The sequence below is a fragment of the Lampris incognitus genome, chromosome 2 (genome assembly GCF_029633865.1).
Source record: "Lampris incognitus isolate fLamInc1 chromosome 2, fLamInc1.hap2, whole genome shotgun sequence".
NCBI classification, from domain to species: domain Eukaryota; kingdom Metazoa; phylum Chordata; class Actinopteri; order Lampriformes; family Lampridae; genus Lampris; species Lampris incognitus.
The window spans coordinates 139,425,131-139,446,038 of NC_079212.1; the positions used below are offsets into that span (position 1 = coordinate 139,425,131).

Below are 20,908 nucleotides of genomic sequence, written 5' to 3' on the forward strand. Positions count from 1 at the left end.
TCCGTGTGCGTACGGATCGTATTCAAAACGATGTCGTCCGGACGCGGAACTTTTTTAAAACGCAAAAAGGAAAAATGTCTCCGTTTTTAGCAAGACCGCTGTCGTGTAAACGTGGCCTTAGATTAGGTTTTTTTTTCCCTTTTTCCCCAATTTTCTCCCCAGTTCGTATCCGTCCAATTACCCAGCTTCTCTTGAGCCGTCCCGTTCGCTGCTCCACGTCCTCTCCGCCGATCCGGGGGCGCCCCGACCGACCAGAGGAGGCGCCAGTGCAGCGACCAGGACACATACCCACATCCGACTTCCCGCGCGCAGACACGGCCAGTTGGATCTGTAGGGACGCCTGACAATGCCGGGGGTAACACGGGGATTCGAACCGGCGATCCCGCGTTGGTAGGCAACGGAATAGACCGCTACGCTACCCGGGCGCCCCGTGGCCTTAGACTAGTCTCACTCCCTTGTCAAGTCTGGACCACAACTTCCGGAAATGAAACCACGTTAAACTGTGGCGCCCCCCTCCGCCAGACAGAGGACAAGCACACAGTTGGAACAATTTGACCATAATTAACAGTCACACGCGACCAGTTGTTTCACCAATTCAGAGCATTCCTTTCCAACACAGAAACTCTAGAGTATTGATTGTTTTATTGAATACAAATACATCATTTTACATAAAACACATATCTGAGTCATCTCTTCCATTGATACAAGCAACAACAAAAAAGCGTTATAAAAATGCTTTTGTGCAAGAGTAGAGTTTTAGTATGCAAATGATTTCGATATATGCTTGCTATAGCTTAACAAATAATCAAGACAAACGAGATAGTACAGAGACCAAATGTATCGACCCAAACGTTAAGCGACAATAAAGGCAAGGAAAGAAACCTTTTCACAGATCTGTAGATACAGTGCAAAAAAAATTAAATCATTAAATTATGTAACTCGCTCAACCAGTCCTAATGTAGATAAAGAAGCATCAAGCTCAGCCCTGGCATTCATTAATATGCTTTTATACTTGACATGGTCCATCAGACAATCCTTGAGAACATTCCCTCTGTGTTTTAGGCCATTTTTTTTCAATAGCTTATTCACTGAGGTGCTATTGCCTCTGCCGAACATAAAGTATTAGCCGTAAACCCTGCATGTGTCAGAGTTGTAGGTATGACACTGTAAATAAGATAGAAATGGTAGACAGTTAATGTCAGTGTATACATAAAACAAGTTATGCGAAAAAATGCGGCGTCTACTTGGGGGGGGGGGGGGGACAAAAACAGTCGTTACTCGTAACGAATATAAAGTTTCTGCTCTCTATGGACACCGCGAGTCAGCGAGACAGGCCAGTCTGCTATCGTGGCTATTTCAAAGCGTGTGGTTTTACTTAGTACAAAACGTAAAAGTTCAAGTAAAGAGACGGGGTGACTTTGTTCTTCATTCTCATATTACGCTGGGCTGGTGGGAAGCTCGCTTACTAAAGTTTTAGCTCTGCTTAATAGACTCAAACATTGAAAGTGCTTTGGCAACAATTCGAGTTTCTCAACTCCACCACACACACACAGGGGGGGAAGAAGAAGAAGCTGTTTATCGGTTGAAGTTGCAATTCTTAAAGCGTGTTCATATCATATGTCTTACTGGGGTTGGGTCTTGCAGTCTTGCACGTTTGCTATCATAAACACGGCGGTTGGAAAAGCATATATGTGACAGCCGACTTGAAAATTACTGAGCTACATTATTCATTCATTGCTTGCTTTCTGCATTCTATCACTAGGGGGTTCCCTCGAATAAGGATGGCTCCCATTTACAGCCGCGTTGTCATTTTCTAATTCAACAGTATAGAATCCCAGGCCGGGGGGGGGGGGGGGTCGTAGCCTCGGCATCACGCTCCCACCGTGCACCAAACTAAAAGATATGACAGGTCATCTCTCCTCAGGTCAGCGTGAAAAGACTGTCAGGGCATCCATTCAGACTCAATGGTCTGTAGCGAACTCCTTTTGACAGACGCAACAAAGGCTCTCCGGGGACACCGGGGGCTTTCTTCTGTTGTTCTCTGGGTTGGTTCCTCCCCCCGGCCACGAGCTCTCCGTCCGCAGAAGCCTCAACTGCAACAGGGAAAGATTGCAAGGGTTGTCCACTGTTGCGGTGTCCTTCAGCCACTTGCGGCGTGGCGAGATGTGAACGCACCGGGAAGCGGACGCTGACTGGCGTGTTGGAAGAGTAGGAGTGCCCAGGGATTGCAGACAACCGTGTCTTAAGACAGGCTTGTGTAATCTGACCTTGAGGAGCCCTGGTGGGTTGGTGGGTACTCTTTGTCCTAGCCTAAAAGGTCCTGAGAGTGGCAGAAAAAACAGACACACAAATACGGAGTAGGTATTCACAAAGTCATAATGACAATTAGGACATTTTGTTTCCCAAAAGTAACACATATATATAGTATATATATATATATACCTGATCTGAATCATATTGGAATTGTGTTTTCCCTGTCTCTGTGGATGGTGTGACAGGCTCATCGACTCCCTCTATCCGGTTGGCCTCGACATGATCCCTCATAACAGAGTACCGGTGCACAAGAAACCTGAGGAGGAAACCAACGAATACGGTGATTTGAAGAAGGACATTTTTGTGTGTGCGTGTGGTGTGTGTGTGCGTGTGGTGTGTGTGTGCGTGTGCAAACGAAGCACTGTAAACCAACCTTCCTCCGCAGACGTATTTCTTAATCAGCCAAACGCTTCCAACGGCGGTCATAATTAGGATCACAATGACAACCATCACTATAAGAGCGACGTTTGGGGAGTCCTCGTCAGTCTACAAGAGCAAAAGGAAATGAGGGAAAGAGAAAGGGATGAGACATGAGAAAACTTCCTTAAGCATTGCTCCCCCCCCCCCCCCACACACACACACACACACAGGATTTGGACAAATGGGTGTGTTTTTCTTCTCTTTAATGAGCTTCTAACTCGTGCCCGCTTGGAGACGTGAGCTCAGAACTGACCAGGGCGTTTGGATAGAGGAAGCTGCTGGTGCATGTTCTCCCCAGGTCGACTTCCTTCCTCTTGGGCTGGAATCCGCCCTCGCATTTGTCTCCAGGAATCTTCCTGTAGCTTCACAGCAGAGGTACAGACAACAGAGGCATTAAAGGCGGCGAGGCAGCGTGATGGGAACCAAGACAATGTCAGACATAAAAGGGTGAGGACGTGATGGTTCCTGGGGGGGGGGGGGGGGCGGAGAAGCTGGGGGATAAAACCAAAGAGAGGAGCGTCTGGGTAGCGTGGCGTTCTACTGCGTTGCCTTACCAACACGGGGATCGTTGGTTCGAATCCCCGTGTTACCTCTGGCTTGATCAGGTGTCCCTACAGACACAACTGGCCGTGTCTGCGGGTGGGAAGCCGGATGTGGTTATGTGTCCTGGTCGCTGCACTAGCGCCTCCTCTAGTTGATGGGGCGCCTGTTCGGGGAGGAGGGGGAACTGGGGGGAGAATAGTGTGATCCTCCCACCTGCTACGCCCCCCCCCCCCGGCGAAACTCCTCACTGTCAGGTGAAAAGAAGCGGCTGGCGACTCCACATGTATCAGAGGAGGCATGTGGTAGTCTGCAGCCCCCTCCCCCCCTGGTTGGAAGAGGGGGTGGAGCAGCGACTGGGACGGCTCGGGAGAGTGGGGTAATTGGCCAACAATTGGGGAAAAAAGCCAATCAATAAAACCAAAGAGATCCTCACCCACTGGTCTGCAACTGCTCCGTGGTGCCGTTCAAACAGAGCTCCAGAGGTCGGCCCTTCAGCTCCTCCTGCTCAACACACTTGGAGTTGTTCTCCGACCGATAGTACCCAAAGTCGCTGAATAGAAAAAGAAAGCCAGAGGAAAAACTGAAGCTATGCCATTTAATATCATTCTGGCCTTAACGTACCCAGAGGGACGAAGGGAGAGGGATGAGAGGAGATATTACAGTTGAAGGAGTGGGCATGTGTGAATGTGTGCCGGGAAGAGGGGCCTTAAACCTTCTTTTGATTTTGATTTTTTTTGATTTTGAGATGCTTTATTCATCCCCGTAGGGAAATTCCTCTCTGCATTTTGACCCATCCTAGCTGTGTAGCTAGGAGCAGTGGGCAGCCGCCGTGCAGCACCCGGGGACCAGCTCCAGTCCGTCTTGCCATGCCTTGCTCGGGGGCACAGACGGGAGTACTAACCCTAACGTGCATGTCTTTTTGATGGTGGGGGAAACCGGAGAACCCGGAGAAAACCCACCACCGACACGGGGAGAACATGCAAACTCCACACAGAGGACGACCTGGGGTGACCCCCCGAGGTTGGACAGCCCCGGGATTCGAACCCAGGACCTTCACGCTGGGAGGCGACAGCGCTAACCACTGCGCCACCGTGCCGCCACTTTAGCGCTCTGTGATGCCATTTGGTAATACTTGAATTTCGCTGATAATTGCTAACTCGCTTGTAAGCTGCTTTGGAGTAAAGTGTCTGTTAAATGATAAAAAAGTAAATATATAGCACACGATATGGAGTCCAAGAGGACGGAAAGGCTAAATAACGTCATACCAGTGGTAATCCTCCATGGTGCAGAGGCAGGGCGTTGACTGCTTGGTGATGACATAGTCTCTCCCGTTCCAGCAGACCGAGTTTTTTCTCAGGCGTAAGAAACGCTCCTTATAACCGAGAATACAGCCGTCACCGGGATTACCGGGGTCCTCAGAATGGGCCAGCCACTGCACATAATCCCCCTCACCACCTGCACACACACACACACACACACAGAGTCCAACACGGAAATGCCGCACACCCTTGACATAACCCCCAAGCACATCACACACACACACCCCAACACACACACACACACACACACTTACAGACTCTGCTCAGCAACTGCCTGAAGTCGATGGTGATCACCACCCATTTGCTCAGGTCATTCCTGTAGCCCCAGAGGCTGATGTTCATGGACCGGGCCCCTGGCTCGCTGTCCATCCCGCTGAAGTGAAGCGGGTCATCGGTGAAGTTGTACACGTGCCAGCACTGGCCCTCGTCTGTTGAAAACCTGTGTGTGTGTGTGTGTGTGTGTGTGTGTGTGTGTGTGTGTGTGTGTGTGTGTGTGTGTGTGTGTGTGTGTGTGTGTGTGTGTGTGTGTGTGTGTGTGTGTGTGTGTGCATCAGCAGAAAAACACATGAAGTGACAATGATCAGTGTGGTCCTTACCAAGATCGTACCAAGGAATGAAATATTTCACCTCTCGTGCCTCAGTTTAAATTCTGACAGAGCGGCTCTCACGCCGACTGAACGAAGCAGAGAGTCATAACACTAAAACACCACCGTCCCAGAGCGTAAAACTCTACTGATGTTAAAAAACATCCCAATTCATTTTTAACATCGGTTGGAAATTGTTTCAAAAGTTCCAAAACAGAGAGAGAGAAAAATGAGTACAGGGGAAAAATGTGGTGCGGCCTAGTCCAGCTGTTAGATGTTTAACTGCCCCCTTACCGTGGTATGGCAGGTTAAGGATAACTACAAGGGGAAAAAAATTAAAAAAAAGCTTTTTTTCATTTTATATCTAACATTATTATAGGTAGATTTTGAATAACGCACAACACAGGGCATTGCAGTTTTACTCCGGCATCTTGCATCATTTCTGTTGTATTTGTACATCTATCTATCCATCTATCTATCCATCTATCCATCCATCCATCCATCCATCCATCCATCTATCCATCCATCTATCCATCCATCCATCCATCCATCCATCCATCCATCCATCCATCCATCCATCCATCCATTCATCCATCCATCCATCCATCCATCCATCCATCCATCCATCCATCCATCCATCCATCCATTCATCCATCCATCCATCCATTCATCCATCCATCCACCCATCTATCCATCCATCCATCCATCTATCCATCCATCCATCCATCCATCCATTCATCCATCCATCCATCCATCATCCAACCCACTTATCCTGCTCTCAGGGTCGATGGGATGCTGGAGCCTATCCCAGCAGTCATTGGGCGGCAGGCGGGGAGACACCCTGGACAGGCCGCCAGGCCTTCACAGCCCCCCCACACACACACACATACACCTAGGAACAATTTAGTACGACCGAGTCACCTGACCTACATGTCTTTGGACTGCAGGGGGAAACCGGATCCCCCGGAGGAAACCCACGCAGACACGGGGAGAACACGCAAACTCCACACCGAGGACGACCCGGGACGACCTCCCAAGGTTGGACTACCCCGGGGGCTCGAACCCAGGGCCTTCTTGCTGTGAGCTGACCGTGCTAACCGCTGCGCCAGCGTGTTGTGTTTATGATTTATTCACTGCGTTGGCCCGCCCGCGCGGTCAAGTGGCGCGCGGGCGGGCCAACATGCGTTTCGCCGCGCGCATATGTGGCAAACAAAACCCGAGCTTCAAAACATGAACTTGAACTTGACTCTTCCCTGAGACTGAAGCAACGTGGGGGGGGGGGGGGAAGGGGGATTCTTTCAGTTTTGCTGAACTTGTTTTTTTTAAAATTTTTTACAGCGTGTAAAAAGGACATCTCGTTCCCTCTATCTGGAAAGAGAGCGAGCACATCCCGTCCCGCCTGGCGAGTCTGGAGCGTTCGTAACGGTCTGCTTCTGCTGCCAGGCACCGTTTGATACGTCCAGCGCGCGCCGTAGGCCACGGCCAATGTTTTCCACACTATCCCCCCCCCCCCCAAAAAGGTGCCCCAAATGACCAGAGGAGGCACTAGTGCAGCAACCAGGACACATAACTCACATCCGGCTTCCCACCCGCAGACACGGCCAATTGTGTCTGCAGGGAGGCCCGACCGAGCCACAGGTAACACAGGGATTCGAACCAGAGACCCCCTGTGTTGGGAGGCAACGGAATAGACCGCCACGCCACCCGGACGCCCCTCGTTTTCGTAATTTTTTGCCACCATGCATATTGATTATGAGATCATTTTACTCGCTAGGTTTATTCTGGAGATTTTGGAGACGGGACCACAGCTGGACACGACTGTAAAGACAGCAGTTTATGAGGCAACAAGTGTCAGAAATTTTCCAAAAAGTCAAACTTAACCCAGCCCACGTACTTGGAAGTAGTGCAAGTCAAGTTATTACCAAGACTGTCCGAAGTTGTCAACAACAGCTGATGGCGCCGCTGAGCTCAGCTTGCAGGAATGAGCATCCAGCTCACTTACCAGCATTCCCTGAGATGGTCATAGGTAACGGGACACGAGGTAGACACTTCAGCTGAAGCACAGGGTTTCTTGTTGTTGACTTTTTTGGTTGAAAGGGACAGGTTTAACGCTCGCGTAAGACGCTGTTGTAGAGCTGCATCTAACAGTGGTCCCACGTCCAAAATCTCCAAAATAAAGCCGGCGAGTAAAATGATCTCATACCTGATATGCACAATGGCCGGGACTACAAAAATAAGACCCGGGTTGTTAAAAAAAAAATTTCCTGTGATCCCGACAGGAGTTTGTGGTTAGCCAGACGAACCCCAGAAGGAACCACCCTGACTCCCTTGCGCCTCACTTAATCTGATGGACGGGTGAATTGGTGTGTTCTACTGCCACCAGCAAGCCTCCAGACTCCAGGATTGCGTAGTGATGAGGGCCCCTGAGGGCCAGCAGCCAGGAGTAGCCGCCGTCATCAGACACGTACACATCAGGGAAGAGCACTGACTCAGGGTCTCCAACACTGCCTGGAGACAGACAGACAGACAGAGAGAGAGAGAGAGAGAGAGAGAGAGAGAGAGAGAGAGAGAGAGAGAGAGAGAGAGAAGGATAAGGACATAAAAAAGCCTACATTTTCAGACTGTGTATGGGTGTAAAATGATCTTTGAACATGTTATTATGTGTGTGTGTGTGTGTGTGAGTGTGTGCGTACCATGTTTAACTATCCTAATGGGGACCAAATGTCCCCATTAGTACAGAAAAACCAGAAACCACCTAACTTGTAGGGCCATTTTATGGGGCCTCACAAGTAAAAGGGTCTATTTTAGGGTTAGGACTTGGTTTTAAGGTTAAGGTCAGAATTAGGGTTAGGGTAAGGTTAGGGTAAGGGTTAGGCATGTAGTATGTGTGATTAAGATTAGGGTTAAGGTCTAGGAAGTGTAAGTAGTCAATGAGGGGGGTCCCCACAAGTATAGGGTGACATGGTGTGTGTGTGTGTGTGTGTATACCAGGTTTTTCTATCCTAATGGGGACATCCATCTTCCTTGTGGGGCCATTTTATGGTTCCCCATGAGGAAAATATCCATTTTAGGGTGAGGATTTGGGTTTAGGGTTAAGGTTAGGATAAGGCTGAGGCCAGGGTAAGGGTTGAGGTTAGGCATGTGGTTAAGGTTGGGGTTAAGGGCTAGGAATGAATGTAGTCAATGAGGGGGGGTCCCCACAAGTATAGGATAACATGGTGTGTGTGTGTGTGTGTGTATATACCAGGTTTTTCTATCCTAATGGGGACATTTGGTCCCCATCAGGATAGAAAAACCTGAAACCATCTTCCTTGTGGGGCCATTTTATGGGTCCCCATGAGGAAAATATCCATTTTAGGGTGAGGATTTGGGTTTAGGGTTAAGGTTAGGATAAGGCTGAGGCCAGGGTAAGGGTAAGGGTTGAGGTTAGGCATGTGGTTATGATGGTTAAGGTTGGGGTTAAGGGCTAGGAATGAATGTAGTCAATGAGGGGGGTCCCCACAAGTATAGGATAACATGGTGTGTGTGTGTGTGTGTGTGTGTGTGTGTGTGTGTGTGTGTGTGTGTGTGTGTGTGTGTGTGTGTGTGTGTGCATCTTACCATGAGCTAAGATCAGACCAACAGCGCTGAGCTGAGAGAGAGGCAGCATCGGGACGTTCAAGTTCATTGTGGTGCTGTAGGAGGCGTGGACATGAAGTCTGCACTGTAAACAAAGGGTGAAAGCGCACACTTACTATAGCACCGCTGCAAAAGTGCATCCGTGTGTGTTTGTCACATCAGGTCCTGTGTAACGGTACGTGTGTTTGTGTGTGTGTGTGTGTGTGTGTGTGTCTCTCACTCTGTCAGGTCTGTTGGTGGTTGTCTCGGTGTCGCAGCGGCTGTTCTGTACCCTGTGCAGGGTCTGCCACTTTGCTCCCTGGTCAAAGGTGATCACCGTCTCGACCGTGCCGTCTACACAGCGAAACGACAAAGCGTCAGCAGCTTTCCCTCGAAGAGAAGCGAGCGCTCTGGTGAGCACGATTAATTACCGCGGGGTATAAAACCCAAACTTGGCTCGGTGGCGATTCAGAATCCGTTCATACAACCTCTTTGATACCGACGCAGAGCATAATGACATCCATCTGCCGACAGTAAAGAGTCAAACATGTCCCCCGAGGGACGCTGAGGGGAAAAGTCTGGTGCTTTTCAACCTAAGCCCTATTGTCCTAGCGTTAGGTGACAAACTGTGCTGCAGTTACCAGAATCTTTTAAAGGGATTCAGTATTGGGCAAGCCAGCGTCAGCCGACCTCGACGCGCCAAGCTTCAGTGTGATGCCGCGCCAAATAACCTCCACTAAAAGAACCCGTTTTTTATCACTAACAGGCTCCGAATGTTATAAAAGAAGTCCGCAGAGCCTTGGCCATAATTTCAGTCGGGGAATTTTATAGACGCCCATCCATTTCTAACCCGGACCAGAGGTCCCGCTCTGTAATCTTGCGAACAGTGAGTTGTAGCAGCAAGACTTCAGGGGAGGCGTGAGAGAGTGGCAGAGAAACGGGGGGGGGGGGGGGGAAGGTCCACCAACTGACCACCGGAACCGTCTTTCCATAATGGAAGGTGCCCTGCCCTGTGACGGCCTGGCGGCCTGTCCAGGGTGTCTCCCCGCCTGCCCCCCGGTGACTGCTGGGATAGGCTCCAGCATCCCCGCCACCCTGAGAGCAGGAGAAGCGGATTGGACAATGGATGGATGGATGGATGGATGGAGGGATAATGAAAGATGTTTTCCAACACCTTTCACACATTCTGATCCATCGGATGCCAAGAGCTATTTTATTGGACGTTATTTGGCGAAGGGTTACGCTGCAGCTTGGTGTGCGTTAGTCAGCTCGCTAAACACTAAACCACTTTAACAGACTGCAAACCCACTGCTCAGCTTGGGCCCAAACGGTAAGAAACCAGGGCTTAGGTTAGAAGATACCAGTCTTCCCAGTGTGTTCGGCAGCGTGTGCCGACCCACCCTCTGTGAGTACGCTGGTCATGTGGACTCCTCGGAGGGAAGCGATGCTGGTGAAGTCAGTGTCGCTTCCTGTGGGGGTGTAGAGATGGCGCTCCAGAGACTTGGAGAACACGGTCCCTCTGTCGTCTGACACATAAATGGTTCCAACTCCGGAGTCTGCTCAACAAATCACACAGGTTACCTCCACCCAGGTTTATGGAAGCACTGATCCGGATATTATAGTGTGTAATGGTATAGCTATGTCAATTATCATTGTACATTAGCAACGCAGGTACAGAGCTACACCTTCGGCGCTGATGGGCGTTCAGCATCTCGTTCAAAGACACTCAAATAAGGTGGCGGATGCTCACCAAGTAGTGGACTTTGAACCAGGTCTTCCAAGAGAAGGCCAGTCTTCCTATCCAATGTGCCACATTGCTTTTAACAATAGCTCCCTTGTGACATGCATATGCGTGTGTCAGTTAGCATTACAATCATCAGTGCCCCCCCCCCCCCAACAACCGACAACAGTCGGTTCTCACCTCCTGGATCATCAACGTGCATAAAGACCATGTCCTGGTTGGCCGTCAGGATGGAGTAGAATTGCTCGTGGTTGACCGAGGGAAGCTGGGCCAAGTTCCACACCTCACCTCCATCCACTGACACATGGATCCTACGCTCTGTGCCCTACCATACCGTCACACACATGTACACAGACACACAACCCATATGTTAGACCAGCACATGCACTATAGTAGATATGTGTATAGCAGAGGTGGAAAGAGTACTGAAAATCCCCACTGAAGTCAAAGTACTGCTACTTTATTAATAATTTACTTGAGTACAAATAAAATGAATAAATAAGGGAGGGGCACAGGAGAGTGCCGGCCCCCATACTACATCCACCCATCCGTCATCCAAACCGCTTATCCTGCTCTCAGGGTGGCGGGATGCTGGAGCCTATCCCAGCGGTCACTGGGCGGCAGGCGGGGAGACACCCTGGACAGGCCGCCAGGCCATCACAGGGCCTACACACTCACACACACACACACACACACACACACACACACCTAGGGACAATTTAGTACGACCGAGTCACCTGACCTACATGTCTTTGGACTGTGGGAGGAAGCCCCACGCAGACACGGGGAGAACATGCAAACTCCACACAGAGGACGACCCGGGAGGTGCAGTGGTTAGCACGGTCGCCTCACAGCAAGAAGGTCCTGGGTTCGAGCCCCAGGGTCGTCCAACCTTGGGGGCCGTCCCGGGTCGTCCTCTGCGTGGAGTTTGCGCGTTCTCCCCGTACTACAGCCGATGGAGAACTCCGTTAGTATGTCTCATAGAGCTGTTATGCTTAAGTTTACATGCAACCATACATCTTTGTAGACACTTCATATTGCTGGTGTGTGTTTTTTTTTAAAAGCCCATCTTATCCATGAATATTTAAACCACGAACACTTTCGCGCTTGTTTATTTGAGTGATTACTGTTTAGGTAGGACTTTCACGATAAAAATTGATTCGGGACATAGCATTTTACATCATCTCGGTAGCAGCTAAGTATGGAAGAATAAAACAGGTAGCATCCGCACTGAGGAGCCGTGGCCAGCAGATATGTCAGACGAAGCTCATAAAAGTCCTTTACCAACATGTACTCCCACATCTTAGCATGTCGCGGTGGTGATGGTGGTGGTGGTGGGGGGGGGGGTGCTGACCGAACACCACAGGCGACCCTGTTTTATTCCCGGTGGATCTTGAAGGGGTCATAAATGTCAGTGTATATACTAGTGCCATTAAGGGCATCAGTCAGTTAAACCAAGAGGATGATGTTGAGGATCCACAAACATGTCTTGATGCACGCTCAGTAATCCAGGTCAGGAAACCACAGAGGGTTGAACCAGTTCACCTGGACACAACGTTTTATCGACAGATACGCGTCATCACTCATCTGAGTGGCCTCTTCAGTCTCACCTGACTGCAGGTGTCCCACCCTTATTAACAACACAGTGGCTTAACGACCCAAACCAACGGTCGGTTTCATTTGCAAACCGCCGTGACTTTTCAACGGCAATACAATACACAGAGGATCTGGGAATATTTGCAATCACAGCATTGTAAGGTGGAGGCACATGTACTCCCCCCCCCCCCCAGTTCAGGGATGGTTGTTCCCTCTTCACATAGACACATAGACGGCCTCTTTGACTCCCCGTTCAAACCAGCGTTCCTCCCTATCAAGGATGGGGCCATAGGGTGGGGATACCTGCAGTCAGCCGAGACTGAAGAGGTCACTTGGAGGAGCGACGAAACGTTTCTACCAATAACCGCCAGAGGTGTAAAAACCGGGTCCAGAAAGTAAATGTCCACACCGTGTATTTGCTCCAACCACGTTACTGAACCCGGCTGATTTCATCAGCTAGTTCCCCCTCCCCAGCTGAGGAGTGGTGTTGGCTAGACTCTGCTGGCGTAGTGTGCATGAGTGGAGCAAATACATGGTTTGGACTTTTACTTTCTGGACCTGGTTTTTACACCTCTGATAACCGCTGTGTCCAGATGAACCGGTTCAACTTTCCGGGGTTCAGTCATACGAATGAACACATACAAACAAGTACCGTTCCAGTCATGATGGAAGCAAAGAGGAAGCGCCCCCCCAGGACGAAGGAGAAGACTCTTGTGGCAATGGTCTGAAAGCTCCTCCCGTAGTCCAGCGTCCTCTTCAACTCCAGCATCCCTTTGTCATCTGAGACAGAGAAGGTGGGGGTTTGGGATGGGGGGGAGGGGGGGTGAACCATATACAACAGTGTAAAGATGCAGCGGCGGGTGTATTTGCACTGTCAATCACTTACGGCACGATCCGTTGGAGTTGGTGGTTAGGTAGATGCTGTTCTTAGGACCCCTGTGTGAATGTGAGAGAGCGAGAGACAGACAGACAGACAGACAGACAGACAGACAGACAGAGAGAGAGAGAGAGAGAGAGAGACAGACAGACAGACAGACAGACAGACAGACAGACAGACAGACAGACAGACAGACAGAGAGAGAGACAGACAGACAGACAGACAGACAGACAGACAGACAGACAGACAGACAGACAGACAGACAGACAGACAGACAGACAGACAGACAGACAGACAGACAGACAGACAGAACGAGAGAGAGACAGACAGAGAGAGAGAGAGAGAAAGAAGAAAATAAACAACTGAAACACAAAGGCAGAAAAATCAAACTGCCGTTGCCTACCAACACGGGGATCGCCGGTTCGAATCCCCGTGTTACCTCCGGCTTGGTCGGGAGTCCCTACAGGCCGTGTCTGCGGGTGGGAAGCCGGACGTGTGTACTATGTGTCCTGGTCGCTGCACTAGCGCCTCCTCTGGTCGGTCGGGGGCGCTTGTTCGGGGGTGGGGACTGGGGGGGAATAGCGTGATCCCCCCCACGCGCTACGTCCCCCTGGTGAAACTCCTCACTGCCAGGTGAAAAGAAGCGGCTGGCGACTCCACGTGTATGGGAGGAGGCACGTGGTAGTCTGCAGGCCCTCCCCGGATCGGCAGAGGGGGGTGGAGCAGCGAAGGGTGGGGTAATTGGCCGGCTACAACTGGGGAGAAAAAAAAAGGTGGGGGGGGGGGGAATCCCAAAAAAGAAAAAAAGAAAAAAAAAGAAAAATGAAACTGACAGCGTTGTTCATGTGTTGGGACAGCTGAAAGCTGTTTGAGGTCAAACCCAAAATGCGGGTTTTGGAGCGTGTACCGCTCAGAGATAACGGCTGCGTTGGCATGCAGACAGTGTGTGAAGTATTTCTGTGTGGGGGGGTGGGGGTGGGGGGGGGCTGGGGGTTATCTCGATCCAAACCCTCAGCCCCTCTTGATGTGCCAGCGGTTTCATAACGTAAGGATTTTGTGTTTTCAAGGAGCGTCGGGGTGAATAAAAATGTTGATTCGCAGTGACGGCAGGCCTTAGCTCCCCCTCCCCCCTCCCCCTCCCCCCCCGTCCCTGCGGTCAGTTTAGGCTGGGGTCTAAATGGCAGCCTGCGGTCACAATTATCTCAGCCTTCCCACAATGCAGCGCTCGCAACCGCAGGCTGACATCCAAATCTCATGCGAACTCCGTCAGTCCAGAGAAGAAGAAGAGAAAAAAAGAGTCAGCCCTGAGTCCTCTACTCGGGTTGGGAGAGACAGAGGGAATAACAACTGACACAATACTGTGTCAAGACATACTGTGCATCCTATATGATACTACACCACACGCTACACCCACCTCTCTATACTACACTGTACCGTAATACACTTATTTACCATGATGTGCACATTTGAACCCTACTGTAGCGTAATATATACACAGCTATTCAGCACATAACTCCTATTAGCCACATCATACTGTACAACTTCTATTCTACACTAGATCATCTCGACAGTATGTGCAATAGCTTTAATACCTGCAATAAGATGTGAAGTATTTTGATATTTCATTCATCGTCACTCCTCTTCCCTGCATGCGTGCACGCGCCACTTCACTGGTGCTCCACGTGGTTTCGTATGGTTTCTCCACGCTAGCCCGCAGTTCTTCATTGCATATTTCCCATTATAATTATGTAGATTTGTTCATTTACTTTTGCATTACTTTTCTCTCCCCTGCCTTACTGTGTGACAGTACCGGCTCACGGCTATCCATCTATATCTATCTATCTATCTATCTATCTATCTATCTATCTATCTATCTATCTATCTATCTATCTATCTATCTATCTATCTATCTATCTATCTATCTATCTATCTATCATCCACCCACCCACCTATCTATCTATCTATCTATCTATCTATCTATCTATCTATCTATCTATCTATCTATCTATCTATCTATCTATCTATCTATCTATCTATCTGGGAGAGTGAAAATAACACATGTAGAGGAAGACAGTTAGAAAAACGTGTACCCGAGTTTAAACCAATAACACAGATGACTGAGGTATAAAAGGTTGCAGCAGTATTTAACGCTGCAAGAAGGCAACACTGCATGTTAATATGAAGTAACAGCCTTTGTGTGTATGTAGAGTCCCCTTTTAACAGTTTCCTTCTTATTTTTATCCGTGTGAGAAATCAACAGCAGTGGTTAACTTGGAGATAATCTCAATCCCATCATCCATTCTTGCTCACGCTGCTTCAGCACGCTCGGCACGTGCACCGAGGGGATGTGGTATTGTTTTATAAACCCATGTGAGCGGGGCATCATATGAGGTGCAACACTAAAATGAGTAAATCCATTCATTCATTCATTCATTCATACACAATAACACACTGTGCAAAAACAGAGAGAGAGAGAGACAGAGACTATAAAAATACTCCGATACAAGTAAAGGTCCTACATTCAAAACCTTACTTGAGTAAAAGTATGAAAGTATTATCAGCAGAATGTACTTAAGGTATTAATAGTAAAAGTACTCATTCTGCAGAGAAATGGTCCCTGTACTACTATATATGATGGCTTTTGGATTAATATTACATTAATATTGCATTAATGTGCATTTTACTGCTGTAGATGTTTAAGGTTGAGCTCATTTTAACTACTTTATACGCTATTTGGTCGTTCAACCCACAGCAGCGTGTCATCTTCTGTAAGACCATCATATGTTTGCAGCACCGCTGTGCCGTGAGAACCACGCATCTCCAAAAAAGTCAACTTCTCACGAGCTCATAAAAACAGCCCTGTTTTCAGCTTTTTGACCATGCCACTAATCCACGAGGGTTTTTAAAAAAACGTATTAATTAAGAAGTAGGAGAAGTTGCTCAACCCATAAAGGAACACAACGCTTCAGTCAGCGTGTGAGAAAAAAAATCAAATTCAAAATAACCAAATTTGGAGATACATGGTTTTCATTAGACAGGGAGGATATGAAAAAGTGTAATCTGAAAAGTAACTAGTAACTAAAGCTTTCAGACAAATGTAGGGGAGTAGAAATTACAATATTTGCCTCTGAAATGTAGGGCAGTGGAAGTATAAAGGTGCATAAAATGGAAACACTCAAGTAAAGTAAAGTACAAATACATCAAATTTGTACTTAAGTACAGTACTTGAGTAAATCTACTTAGTTACATTCCACCACTGCGCGTGACCAGTGTGAAAAAACAGGAAATGGATCAGACACAAGACCGTAGACCACACCAAATAATTTAAGAATGTCAGTGAAAAAAACAAAACAAAAAAAAAACATCAATATTTTTTCATACGACTGCGACGAGATTAAAATGAAAATGGAAAAAAAATCTCACCATTTGATCGTACACACACTGTCGTGAATCCTCCTCCAGGTGGCGCCAAAGTCCTCCGACAGCCACAGGTCGAACTGCAAAACAGTGGAGACGTTGGAAAGGGGACAACTCAGAGGAGCTGATAAGGTTAGGACAACGTGAGGGTTAAATTAGTGTTCGAGCTTGGAATGTGGACAGTTGAGAGTATCTTAGTTTATCTTGCTTGGTTTAGCCTAGATTAGTTTAGGCTTGCTTAGTTTACACAGTGATAAAACTGAACAAATGTGCATAAATGTCAAAAAGAACTCAAACAAACAAACAAACAAACAAACCCTGACCCCTAAACAAACAAACTGACAAAAACAGCAACTCTGACAGAAGATAAAAAAGATTAGGGTGTGATGTGTTGTGGTTTCTGGAGCGTGTTTGGGATTTGGGCACGATGAGGAAGGAGGACTACCTTGACGCTGAGAGTCAGCAGTGTGCTGCAGTTTCCGGGGTTGTAAAGAACCTGAACCAGCGGCTCGAAGGGCAGGTCGGTGGGGACAAAGCTCCGGCCAAAGTCCTGAGAGCGAAACAGACGAGATCCGCCTTTTTCGGGGAGATCACCGGTCAAGATCACCTAAAAAGCGAATACGGGGGGGGGGGGGGGAGATACCCAGTTGATGCCCTCGGATACCAACTACTAAAGTTCAAAACCTCGTCGTGGATCTGCCCCTGGTTACCCGCAGTCCTGAATCAGCTTGAACACTCCTCGCCAAGCTCTTGGCTCGGCCTCCACTAGCCTACTATCTGTCCCATCTACTAAGACGTCAAGCTCTACATCTCGAATTCTCTCTCGCCTGGCCCCAAAATGGCGGAATGACCTCCCGGTCTCCATCAGAACTACTGACTCACTTCCTTCCTTCAAGAAAAACCTCAAAACTTTCCTCTTTAAGGCCTACCTTAACCCTTCCATGACCTCTGGGTTCAGGTGTGTTTACCTGTGACCTGATGCTGACTGCCACTGCTGCACCATATTATATCATCCATCCATCCAGCCATTATCCAAACCGCTTATCCTGCTCTCAGGGTCGCAGGGATGCTGGAGCCTATCCCAGCAGCCACTGGGCGGCAGGCGGGGAGACACCCTGGACAGGCCGCCGGTCCATCACAGGAGTCACCTGACCTACATGTCTTTGGACTGTGGGAGGAAACGGGGAGAACGTGTAAACTCCACACAGAGGACGACCCGGGATGACCCCTGAGGTTGGACTACCCCGGGGCTTGAACCCAGGACCTTCTTGCTGTGAGATGACTGCACTAACCATTGTGCCACCTATATTATATTATATTATATTATGTTATATTGTTATGTTATATTACATTATATCATATTGTATTATATTATATCATGTTATATTACATTATATCATATTGTATTATATTATATCATGTTATATTACATTATATCATATTGTATTATATTATTTATATCATGTTATATTACATTATATTAGCAGGATAAGCGGTTTGGATGGATGGATGGATATTATATTATACATCATTCTCTGGTGTCCGCTCTAAAGCCCTTCCCTACCAGCACTCTCTTGCCTCACTGTTTCTTGTTTGTTTGCTTTTCAGTGTTTAGCACTTGATTTTTCCTTTTGTACGCTTGCCTCCGTCTCCACGCCACACGTAGGCTTCACATCTGGATTTCGTACGCGCTCTTGGCTATGACGCCGTTACTCCATAGCTCCCTATGCCAGTTGCCTACGTTCGTTTCCTTCTGCTAATTTCTGACTCCCTCGTAAGCTGCTTTGGATAAAGGCGTCTGCCAAATGAGTGATTGTGATGTGAACCGCCGTTTCAATCATCCGTCCGCACGGATTGGCCCACAAAGTTAAACGGAGGGGTGTGCTTGTGTGCAGTGTGCGGAGGTCGTGTCTTCTTTTGCACCGAGAGTTCGGAAAAAAACACATTCTGGCATTTTTATTTTCATCTTTTTTTTTTTTTTGGCCTTGCCAGCTAACCTTGCCAGAGTGGTCGGGGCTGATGGCGATGCCGAACTCCACCTGGATGAAGGTGTGGTTGATCAGGTAAGTCACGTCCTGGAACGTCTTCCCGTAGTCTTCACTGACATGCAAACGAGATCGCAGTTAAGTGATGGACATTGAAAGGAATACATCGGCCCGTTTTCATACGAGCTGCCGCCAGACACCTCCGTGGGCGGGGGTGGCTGGGTGTGTCTCACCTCCTGTAGAGAGCAGACTGGCCGAAGTGCATCATGAACACCGGCACCTGAAATGTCGTCAGAGCCAACAGCACCTGAGAGGAAGACCAGTCATTATGGACGAGTCTGTTTTTCTCTCTCTCTTTACCCTAGGGTTGTTTATCTCTTCTTCTTTTTTCCATTACTACACACACACACACACACACACACACACACACACACACACACAAATCTATACTTGTGGGGCCCCCTCATTGACTATATTCGTTTCCTAGCCCTTAACCCTAACCTTAACCACACAAACTACATGCCTAACCCTTACCCTTACCCTAACCTTACCCTTACCCTTACCCTAACCTTAACCCTAACCTTACCCTTACCCTTACCCTAACCTTAACCCTAACCTTACCCTTACCCTAACCTTACCCTTACCCTTACCCTAACCTTAACCCTAACCTTACCCTAAAATAAACTTTTACTTGTGGGGCCCCATAAAATGGCCCCACAAGGTAGGTGGTTTCTGGTTTTTCTATCCTAATGGGGAGCAAATGTCCCCATTAGGATAGAAAAACATGGTACACACACACACACACACACACACACACACACAAATCTATACTTGTGGGGCCCCCCTCATTGACTATATTCGTTTCCTAGCCCTTAACCCTAACCTTAACCACACAAACTACATGCCTAACCCTAACCCTTACCCTAACCTTACCCTTACCCTAACCTTACCCTAACCTTAACCCTAAAATAAACTCTTTTACTTGTGGGGCCCCATAAAATGGCCCCACAAGGTAGGTGGTTTCTGGTTTTTCTATCCTAATGGGGAGCAAATGTCCCCATTAGGATAGAAAAACATGGTACACACCCACACACACACACACACAAATATACATACACACAAAAACAAACTCACCCCAACTCCATCTGCAACCCAGGCCAGGGATAGGAGACCCATGTTTCCCACACTGAAGGAGAACTGTAAGGGTACCGAGGAGAAAAACAAAAATAAAAAAATAGGGGGGGAAAGATGGAAAAACATGGGGTGATTATTTAAGTCATCCTGATGAAATATGAAGTACTAGGCCTTTCTATCAGACACACGGGGCTGATTTGATTTATATGGAAAGAAGACCGGGGGGGAGGAGGGGGGGCGGGGTTGTTATTTGGGAGTCTGTCGGCTTGGTGGAATAACAGGTTTAATGGCAGGGCACTGAAGCGAAAACACACGAGCTACACTCACCGCACAAACAAACAAGCACACACACACACACACACACACACACACACACACACACACACACACACACACACACACACACACAAGCCCACGGAGGCTGGTTTTAGGGGTTTACACCAAATAGGTGTGCACAGGGGTTATGTGGACCCCACATGGTAACTTCCATGCCCACACATAGGCCAGAGCCGAGGGGAAAGAGTGCGCTGTCCAGACTGTCCGAAGTAACTCGGCCATTTGGATGCACTCAGTGCGTGTGTGACCTACATTCCTGCACGGCTGACACGACAGGGCAGGGATCAGGCCAGCGGACAAAACAACAACCGATGTCCTGAGAACACACACAGACACACGCACACGCGCACACGCACAGAAAAACACACACATGGACACACACAGGGCCGCTGAGCCTCTTCTTGAGATATGTACAAGTTAAGTGCATGTGGGGGAAAAAGGAAAAAAGATAAAAGGGAACACAGCACGATAATTCATTTTTAATTTCATTTAAATGCTTTTTTTCCCCCACTATTCTTTCCGTAAATCACTTCTGAACCGAGTCTTTGTTGTGTTTTTCCTGTCCTCCGCTTGTGACTGTTTTATTGGCCTGCGTGTTACTGAAGTAAAGCGCTTTGAGCCGCGTGGCAGGTATGAAAGGTGCCGTATTTTACTTGAGTATTTATAATTTTTTTATATTATATTTATATTTGTAATATTTATTTATATTATGTTTACATTTTTAATATTTATTTATATCATATTTATTTTTGTAAAATATTTTTATATATTTATTTATATTATGTTTATATTTCTAATATTTATTTATATTTTTAATATTTATTTATATTTATTTATTTGTTATTTAGTTATCATTATCTATTTTATTTTATTATTAAATTTTTTTAAATTTTATTTTAAAGTTTACTATCGTCATTTAAAGTAACCGAAAGTTGATTTTTAAAACCACGGGGTCAACCAAGCCGACTATCAAGTGTTGCGGACACTCGGTAGAAGTGGATTAAAACAAACAAACAAACAAACAAACAAACAAACAAACAAACAAA

The 20,908-nt window shown here is 47.8% G+C and overlaps 1 protein-coding gene across 1 annotated transcript in view; it reads right to left on the bottom strand.

Annotated features, from left to right (window-relative positions):
- Positions 1–629: 629 nt before the first annotated feature.
- LOC130106816 (sortilin-like) overlaps positions 630–20,908 on the bottom strand; it is a 33,566-nt gene continuing 13,287 nt past the window's right edge. The window contains exons 2-20 of the mRNA XM_056273073.1: positions 19,527–19,589; positions 18,626–18,699; positions 18,405–18,507; positions 16,853–17,014; positions 16,414–16,487; positions 13,000–13,049; positions 12,766–12,893; positions 10,698–10,842; positions 10,177–10,332; positions 9,018–9,130; positions 8,780–8,882; positions 7,519–7,687; positions 4,850–5,034; positions 4,542–4,731; positions 3,710–3,826; positions 2,987–3,095; positions 2,687–2,799; positions 2,443–2,569; positions 630–2,320 (exon numbers count right to left, since the gene is read on the bottom strand). Of these exons, the coding sequence (XP_056129048.1) occupies positions 2,306–2,320; positions 2,443–2,569; positions 2,687–2,799; positions 2,987–3,095; positions 3,710–3,826; positions 4,542–4,731; positions 4,850–5,034; positions 7,519–7,687; positions 8,780–8,882; positions 9,018–9,130; positions 10,177–10,332; positions 10,698–10,842; positions 12,766–12,893; positions 13,000–13,049; positions 16,414–16,487; positions 16,853–17,014; positions 18,405–18,507; positions 18,626–18,699; positions 19,527–19,589 (2,196 nt within the window). The 3' untranslated portion in view covers positions 630–2,305. The remainder of the gene's footprint in view (positions 2,321–2,442; positions 2,570–2,686; positions 2,800–2,986; positions 3,096–3,709; positions 3,827–4,541; positions 4,732–4,849; positions 5,035–7,518; positions 7,688–8,779; positions 8,883–9,017; positions 9,131–10,176; positions 10,333–10,697; positions 10,843–12,765; positions 12,894–12,999; positions 13,050–16,413; positions 16,488–16,852; positions 17,015–18,404; positions 18,508–18,625; positions 18,700–19,526; positions 19,590–20,908) is intronic.